Source organism: Artemia sp. Qi Xiang Cuo, chromosome 20 (assembly GCF_049724085.1).
Source record: "Artemia sp. Qi Xiang Cuo chromosome 20, ASM4972408v1, whole genome shotgun sequence".
NCBI lineage: Eukaryota > Metazoa > Arthropoda > Branchiopoda > Anostraca > Artemiidae > Artemia > Artemia sp. Qi Xiang Cuo.
In genome coordinates, this window is record NC_142813.1 from 2,645,639 (window position 1) to 2,655,113 (window position 9,475).

Genomic DNA, 9,475 nt, shown 5'->3' on the forward strand with positions numbered 1-9,475 from the left:
CATTCTGAAAAAGACCAAGAGTCACGAAAAAACAACTTTGTTGTATGCGGTATTGACACTTCCATTGATGACACTAACACTCTCAAGCAGTTTTTATCAACCAAGTACGGAATCAATTGCGGTCCCTTAAATAATGTTCGTTGCCTAAAGCAGAATATTCGGGCTAGCGATCCATCCCGGAATGCGGCACCGCCCCTTTTGCTTACTGTGTCATCCTTTCAAATTAAAAAACAGATCTTGAAAGAGTCTCTCTCAAGGAAAGGAGCAGTACAGTTCCGCCATGATCGATCGAAACAAGATCGAGAGAGATATAAAGCACTTGTTGCAGAGCTTAAGGACAGAATAGCTGGTGGTGAAAAAAACCTCGCACTCCGTGAACTTCGTAGTGTGTCAAACATCGCAAAATGCGGAGGAGAAGTCTCTCCTCCGAACCCAATGCAGAATTCCAAGTTGTGAACTATGTAAATAATGTACATATGTGTGTTACCGAACATGTTAGTGCTTCTTCTACGGAAAGACTCTCATCCATGACTAGTGACAGCTCATTGGAGAGCAAAACAAGCTCTGGAAGCTACTACACTGCTAACTTGAAGGCACCAGCAACCACTTTAGGCAAAACAGATGAGGACTTGGATCAACCGGGCAACGGGACCAACAACCGGAGTAAGCAACACCAAAAACGAGTAAGTACAGATTTTTCTGCTCTAATTACTAATGTCGACCAGCTTCCTAACAAATTAAACGAGCTGAAATCCGTGATTTATTCCAAAAATTATGATCTGGTCCTATTGACCGATGTTTGTCACAAGTTCAGTAGAAACAGACCTAAAGTTTCCCATGTTAAGATTCCAGGGTATGGTGTCATGGCAAACTTACAGTCTTCAGAATGCAGGTAAGGTCCGTTGGCGCTATTCAAGACTTGTTATAGTCTACGATGAATATGTCTCCCAGGTAGCTCACAATTTGTCGAATCTGTATGGTTCGACCTATGTGATGACAGCGGTGGAGTAATAACCAGAGTAGGCTGTATTTACAGAAGCCCATCTGCCTCTGATTGCCAAGAAACCGAGCGGACAATAGCAACAATGCTGCATAAAGCAACTATGAATTACACGGGGAACCTTTTTATAGCTGGTGATTTCAACTTCCCTGACCTCATATGGAAGGAAGGATATCCATATATACCTGTACTTACAAACAGAAGCAGAAGCACTAATCTATTCACAGACGGCCTTCACGACCTTAATCTCTGCCAGATTGTCTAACAAGCTACTAGAGGCCGTCTTTTCCAGAGACTGACTCTACTTGACCTAGTGTTCTTATGGGATAAAGACAAGCTTCAGAACAAAAATTACTTACCTCCTCTAGGAAAGAGCAATCATATAATCCTAGAAGTGAATGTGTCATTTCGTAAGATAAAAAATGATTACATAAAGAAAACTTATGTAGACTACGGGGCAATCAGAAAAGAGCTGGAAGGCGTAGTTTGGTCACCTTTACTTCAAGGGGACGTCGACCAACAATGGGCTAACCTAAAGGACGATCTACTTACACTTAAAAAAAAACACACATCAGTAAAACTCACGCCGGAGCCCAAAACAATGCCTTTCATGACCCCCGAGATATGAAAGGAAAGAAACAGGAGGGGACGGTACTGGAGAAAGTACAATAAAAGAGGCACGGAAGAACACTACCAAAAAGTTTGCGAAAGCTCGAAACAAACTAAGAAGCCTAACTAAACAACTTTACGCACACTACGAGTCCAAGCTAGCTGATGATAGTAAAAATAACCCAAAGAAGTTCTGGAAGTATGTATCAAGTAAGGACCACAGCAGACGGTCAGTTAACGCACTCAGTACAGATGATAGCAAGGCAGTGACCAACTTGAAGGACATCACCAAACTCTTCAACAGGCAGTTTGCGTCGGTATTCACCAAGGAACCAGATGGTCATCTTCCTCATAGCCCATAATCCTAAATCCCAACCCACCGGCCACATAGTATACTCTCCCCCCCTGTAATTCAAACGCGAATTGAAGCCATAGACGTCCATAAGTCCGCCAGTCCTTATAATTTGCACCCAAGACTATTGAAGGAGCTTGCCAAAGAAATTGCACAACCACTATGCAATATATTCCAACTGTCGCTTGACTCAAAAAAGGTACCCAAAGACTGGAAGCTGACCCATGTCACCCCAATATTAGATAGATAGATAATTTTATTCACCCACTCGATACAAAACCACAAATGGCACGAATGGGCAAAAAGAAGAAAAAAAACACTTAACTGCAAAAACAAAAACAAACGTTACGATACACCGCCAATAAAAAAAACATTATTACAAAAACTCACTAAGGACGAATTGCAATTGCCAGACTACTAGGCCAAGCGACCCCAAAATTCAGAACGACGTTTCGTCACAGCAGCAATCGGATCTGTAATACCGAACCTTGCAGACATCTTGGAATTTTTAACCCACGGTGGGGTATTTAAAAGAAATTTTGCATATTTGTAAAAAGGATATTCAAGAAAGGTGACCGCACCAAAGCCAAAAACTACAGACCCATCAGTCTGACCTCAGCGGTGGCAAAAACCCTTGAGCAGATTGTGAATGCTGATGTTTTGACACATCTCTGTAATAATAATATACTTTCCCCCGACCAGCATGGATTTCTGCCAGGAAAATCAGTTGAGACCAATCTCCTTGAGATATACAGCGCCATAACAGATTACCTGGAGAAAGGAATCCCTGTGGACCTGATTTTACTGGACCTAGCCAAGGCTCTCGACAAGGTACCACACATCTATCTCAGATTTAAGCTTTCAGCAGCTGGTACCCACTCGGATGTGGTTGATTGGGTCATGGACTTTCTGACTGGCTGGAGTCAGTAGGTTTGACTCTTCACAACTAATGGCGATAAGGCCTTTTCTAAACCATGTGATGTTGTAAGTAGAGTCCCCCAAGGTACTGTCTTGGACCCTAACCTATTCCTTATATACATTAATAATATGATGAATGGCACAGAAAATAACAACACTCTCTATGCTAATAACTCCAAGCTGTTTGGGCCTGCAAACCAACAAAGTCTGCAGCGTGACCTTCATAAAATCCAAATGTGGGCACAAGATTGGCTACTCGAATTCAACACATCGAAGTGCAGTGTCCTTCACTTTGGAACCAACAACCTCCATCACCAGTATAGCATGTCTGATCCCAATTCACTGGCTAGCTTAGTACTAAAGACAAGTCCCGAAGAAAGAGATCTCGGAGTGCTGATAGATGAACAACTGAAGTTCCACAGCCACTGGCAACAAGCAGTTTCAAAAGCAAATTCAAGCCTTGGTCTCCTCAAACGCACTATAACCAGCCGCTCCCGTACAGTCTTTCTAAGGCTCTATAAGGCTATAGTTAGACCCGTTTTGGATTTTGGTACGTGTCTCACCTCCCCTTCTTATAAGAATGACACCAGTCTAATCGAAGGAGTTCAGAGACATGCCACGAAATGCATAGCTGGCCTATGAGATCTCGCATACAACAAGAGACTGGAACGCATGCAGCTGCCAACACTTGTCTTCAGACGCCGCCGTGGTGATATGATGCTGACCTACAAGTATAACGCACAACCAAATAACCCCCTCTTTACCAAACATTCAAGTCAGCACCAGACAAGAGGACACTCACATAAGCTGTCAAAACGTTTTGTTAAAACATGAACGCGGCAACAGTTCTTTTCCAAGAGTGTTGTCAACGATTGGAATAGCCTTCAAGCTGAAACAGCGACTGCACCTACGGCTGCGTCCTTCAAGTCCAGACTTGACAAGTAATGGAATAACAAGCCATGGAAATATGAGTGGGACTGTCTGTCCCACTCAACTACTCACTGATGCCAACTTTATCATAATGAGTGTCTTGCTAGGAGGCTGATGCCGCTTGTCATACCCAACCATCTCGCATACTCAATCCGAAGTTGCTGTTGTGTGGCGGTGTCAGCTCTATACAACTGAGAATGGTCTTTACAGGCCATACCAACCTTGTGGCCACCGCTACCGAGTGGGCTTAAATTGCATCTCTCCAGCAGACCTCTCCTATGGCGTGTCACTGGGCCCTAACACAGTGACGAATTTTTGCCATCATTTGACCCAGAGCACAACAGATCCAGTATGGACCTTAATTTGCTCCAAAGTGCGAATTAAGGTAATTAATTAAGGTAAAATGGCTGTCTCACAATTTAAATCAAATGTGTTTGTGGAAAAGAGGATATCAGGGAGGGGGGAGGCTATTTTCTCTCAATCATGCTTAACTCTTAAAATGGAACTAGAACTATGCATTTCCGATCAAATGAGCCTCCTCTAAAGTTTACAAGACTACCTCTTCATAAAAACTTTACATCCCCCCAGGGCATAACTTAAAACCCTTATCCCTATACTCTGGGGGGTTGTGTCAACCCCAAAGGCCATGTTATGAGATCTTTGGACTATTTTTGAACAAATGTCTATCTCAAAATTTATATTGGATACATTGGTGGGTATAGCTGCCCTACAGTAAATTTGACCCTTAAAAATGGCTCTTCAACTTCAATTTCCAATCCAATGAGCCCCCTCCAAAGTTTATACAACCATTGTTTCCATAAAAACCTTAAATACCCTTGGAGCATACCATATAACCCTTGCCCTGAGGACTGTGAAGGGGTTCTCATCCTCAAAGGCATAAATTCTGGACTTTTAAACTATATCAAACAAAATAACTATCTAAAAATTTTGATTGAAAGTGTTTGGGAAAATGATGGGCATGGGGGGTGTGGTTGCCCTCCAATCACTTTTGACTATTAAAGAAGGCACTAGCCTTTTCACATACCAACCAACTAAGCCCTTTTTGAGGTTCCTATGACAACAAATGGCCATCTTAAATTTCTATCAGTTGTGTTTTGGGAAAACACAACATGTGTGTGTGTGTGTGGAGGGGGTTATTCGCCTTCTGATCACTTTGACTCTTAAAAAGAGCACTATAACTTCTGATTACCAATCCAATGAGCCCTCTTTGAAGTTTATACAACTACCATTTCTATAAAAAACCTTATATGCCCCCAAGGTGTAACTTACAACCCTTGCCCTGAGGGCTATATGGGGGGGGGGTATCCTCAAAGACATAATTTCTGGACCTTTCAAATATACTGAACAAAATGACTATCTCAAAAATGATGTTTTAATGTGTTTAGGGAAATGATTGGTTATGGAGGGGGGGGGCTGTTTGACCTCCAATCACTTTTGACTGTTAAAAAGGCCAGTAGAACTTCTGATTAACAATCAAATGAGCCCTGTCTGAGGTTTATGCAACCAACCTTTCTATAAAAAACCTTATATCCCCACAGGGCATAACTTATAAACCTTACTCTGAGGGTTTATTTTTTTTTGGGGGGGGGGGGTTGTCAATTTCAAAGTCATACTTTCCAGACCTTTAAACTATGCTGAAAAAAAGGCTACCTCAAAATTTTGATTGGATGTGTTTGGGGAAGTGATTGACATGGGGGGAGGGGGAGCTGGTTGACCTCCATGAGCTCTTTTCAAAGTTCCTAAAACATTTCTTTCTAAAAGAAGTGCCATGGTCTAAAAAAAAATATATTGTGTGCATATTGCACTTTACTTAGGCAGCACTATTGCACTGCTTATGATATTTTAATTACACAGCACTGGAAATGCCAATTAGACCAGGTAAGTCCCCCCCCCAAAAAAAAAATCAGCCTATAAGTGCCCATGCAACAATGAAAGAAGTGGAGATAAAGGTTCTCTGCATGCAAAATCTGTTAACTATGATTATTCTGCATATGACGAAGTAAGAACTGTTTTCTTAACATATTTCCTTATGTCCAGTGAGGGTCCTAGGCTTATACCCCTTTTTAAGCCTAGGAAGATCAAAATCTTTAAAAAATTTCAATAAAAGCTGAAAAAAGTTCAATAAAAATAAACTCAACTGGTCTTTTAGCTATGCTACAACTCTAAAACAGCAATTTTATACTATAATTCTTAGCAGACAGTATATTTTACCAGTTTCACTGAACACTATCCACAATAGAGACTATATAAGATTTAGCCTTCTTTGTTTTAATATATGATCTCATATAAAAGATCACATTTAAACTTGAAGTCTGTGTCTAAGATTAGCCTAGGCTTAAAATATGTGATCAAGACTAGGCTCCATGGGTGCTCATAACCTGAATTTTAGGGGAGGGGCTTACCTGCTCTAATCAGCACTTTTAATGCTGTATAATAAAAATCTCAAAACAAAAGTATAAGGCAGCATCATTCTGCCAGGGGGGCTGGCACCCCCTTCCTCCCTCCCTTGTAGACACTTAAGTTAGGCTTTACTGCTGACTATCAGTGCATTCAGAATTATAGTGTTGCATATAGTTAAAATATTCACCCTGGTTTTATACTTTTAACAGTGATTTAACTGTTGAATTGGTATTAGTCCCATCACTGGGTATCTTACGCTAGTCCTATGTAGCTGGCCTAACACTGTGTTAACCAGGATCAACCCAGTAACTAATTAGAAAGCAATGGGGACACCACTAGCTGCCTTATTATATCACAATAAACGACAGTTGCCCTAAAAGGTATAATACATGATTATCTCACTTAGAAGACCTGTTTCTTGCCATTATATTTGTTTCTCTTGTATCCAGTGTTGCCAGCGTTCTAGTCGAAGAATATTTCCCCTGAGCATACAAAAATATGTCATTTTTAGCCAAATTATGTCCATATTTCGTCTATAATATGTCCATCTTGAAATCTCAGAAACTAGTTTTTTTAGACTTTCAAAAGGGACAGTTAACATCAAATATAATGAATTCGAAAAAAAATCAATTAACACATCCATAAAGAATAAACTGGCGTGGAAACAGAACACTCATAAAAAGTATAAACTAGCATGGAAACACAACACCCATAAAAAATTTAAACAGTAAATTACTATTTGTGCGATCTAAAGGTTCATCTTCCAATGAGAATTCCACTAGGGGAATTCTCTGTCAAGCTTGATCAAGCTTGATAGGTAAGCTGAGCATTGGGTCAGCCTTTTTACTTCCTTTGATAGTTTTTCGCGAATCACAGTACTTCTTGCATGTCATAAGGTACAATCTAGGAGTCAAACAATGTTGTTAATCGCCAGGTACAATGAGTTGCCTTCCAATCACTTTTGACTCTTAGACAGAGCACTAGAACTTTCAATTTCTAATTGAGTGAGCTCTTTTGGAAGTTTTTACAACAACTCCTTCTATACGAAGTACCTTGGTGAGAAAAAAAATAAATTACATTGCGACCACATCGCTCTTTACTTCAGCAGTGCTGTTTTACTGCCTATAGAAAATTAAGTAAGTTTATGTGTAACCCACAATAAAGAATAAATAAGGAGTAAAAAAATAAAATAATATTATCCACAAGGAAATAATAAGGAAAACACAACATAAGTAACTTAACAATATCCATAGAATCACTAATCTGGAAAAAAAACAAGTGAGGAGGTCACCGGCACACATATCTTCCTTGGAGTATTGGTCCTCAGATCCTTAGCGATGTTGTCAAGCAGCACTAGAGGGTCGATAAGTCCAAAATGAGAAATAATCTTGTGATTTCTGTACCACCTTGGCAAATATAGCAGGAATTTACAATATTTAAAATAGCCTCTACTTAGCTGAAGACGATTTTTTTTGCAAATCAGAAAGAAAAAGTATTGGAGGAGAACAAAAACCATGGTAAAGTTTACATAAGCCTCGCTGGCTGTACCTCCCTCTATTAGGCGAGATTTTACCATATGAGAATTAAATACACTGCAGAGCACTAGCAACCAGAGACGAGCATGTAGTCGAAAATGTATCAGAAAAAGTAATCCCAAGCCATTTTAACTTTGAGACACACTTGAGTAGCATTGTACCCACATGTAAAGAATGAGCAGGGTTAGAAGTATTAAAACACAGACACTCGCATTTTGAAGCATTTACAGAAAGCCCAGTCATACTCAAAGCATTAATCAGAACATTTAGGTTCTGTGTGAGGCCTGACCTAGTATGACTAACTAGCAGAACATCCTCAGCTTAGGCAATGTGACTAACAGCAGTATTTTCTAAATAAATAGTAGGAGACAGAATCCGCAAACAGTCCGCAAGCACAGTTTTAAAAATATATGGAGACAGCACACCACCTTGCCTGACTCCTTTGTTTACTGAGATAGGCTCGGATATATATCAGACATCCATTTTAACCAAGCCAACGAATTGGAATACCAATATCGAAGAACTTTTACTATGGAATAATTAACTCCTGCTTTAACTAAGCAGTGAAGTGCTTGCAAATGTAAAACGTTGTCAAAAGCACCCGAGATATCAGTCGAGCAAAAATAAAGTGGCCTTTCTTGCATTTTTGCCGAGACTAGCAACTGATCAAGTATATGATGGGCTTGAGAACAACCAAAACCGGCTGTGAATGCAACTTGATAATCAGAAAAATCATATTTAGTCAAAGCTTCAGGCAATACGACATACTCGAACAGCTTGTTCATGAAGCAGGACACTGTAATTGGTCGATAACTGGAACACTGATCTGCGTCCTTTCCTTTTTTCAAAACTGATGTTACGATTCCCGAAAGAAAACAAGCTGGAACTAACGACTGGGCTAAACACATCTGGAATAGGAGCTGAGTGTGTGTTAACAATAATGGACAGCTAATGGTGAAGTGATTGTAACACAGACCATCCATACAAGGAGCACTTGATTTCTTAACACTCTTACAAGCCTGATAGATATCACCACTAGATATTGACAATATATGGACTTGCCGAAGACCTCGAGAAACAGTATTATGCAACAAGGAAGAAAACATGGACTGGATAGAATGATTAAATGTAGAAAAAACACGAGTAAAATGAGCTACAAAATCACTGATTTTGATAATCGAAACGGTAGCAGGTACACACTTGCTACTAATAATTACATTGGACCAAGACTTCCGATCCGAGGGGCCGTCCAAACCATTCAGGCGGGTTTGACGCAAAGAAGATCTAAACTGACGCTTCGAATTGTGCTTAATTTAAATACTTCAACAGACTTGGGCCGATCACAAGCAATCCAAAGGCGAAGCCAAAACTTCGCACATTGTTTAGATTTTTTCACTTCTGGGCACACATTCAATAACGGTTTTCTGGTGCCAAATCTAACACGTTCAACAGGAACTGAAAGTGAAGCAGCTGACTTCAAACAATGCACGATCTGGTAATAGTAAAAATTCAAATCAATTTACAGAGGTTTGTAAAAGGTGAAAAAGCACTTTCAGGCTTGATAATAACGAGCAAAGAACTTACAAATAAGCTTTAGAATTTACTCGTTTCCAATTTGGATTATCAAACCATTTATTATGGTAAGAAAAACGGTTATAAGCCAGTGGAGCAGGCGACTCAATTTCACAAGTTAAAGGCAAGTGATCATAC

General features: G+C 40.0%; 1 protein-coding gene across 1 annotated transcript in view; it reads right to left on the bottom strand.

The window, feature by feature from the left end:
- Positions 1–6,673, bottom strand: part of LOC148939764 (DNA damage-binding protein 2-like) — an 84,374-nt gene extending 77,701 nt beyond the window's left edge. Inside the window, exon 1 of the mRNA XM_089105999.1 lies at positions 6,633–6,673. Within this exon, the coding sequence (XP_088962125.1) occupies positions 6,633–6,655 (23 nt within the window). The 5' untranslated portion in view covers positions 6,656–6,673. The remainder of the gene's footprint in view (positions 1–6,632) is intronic.
- Between the last annotated feature and the right edge of the window lie 2,802 nt (positions 6,674–9,475).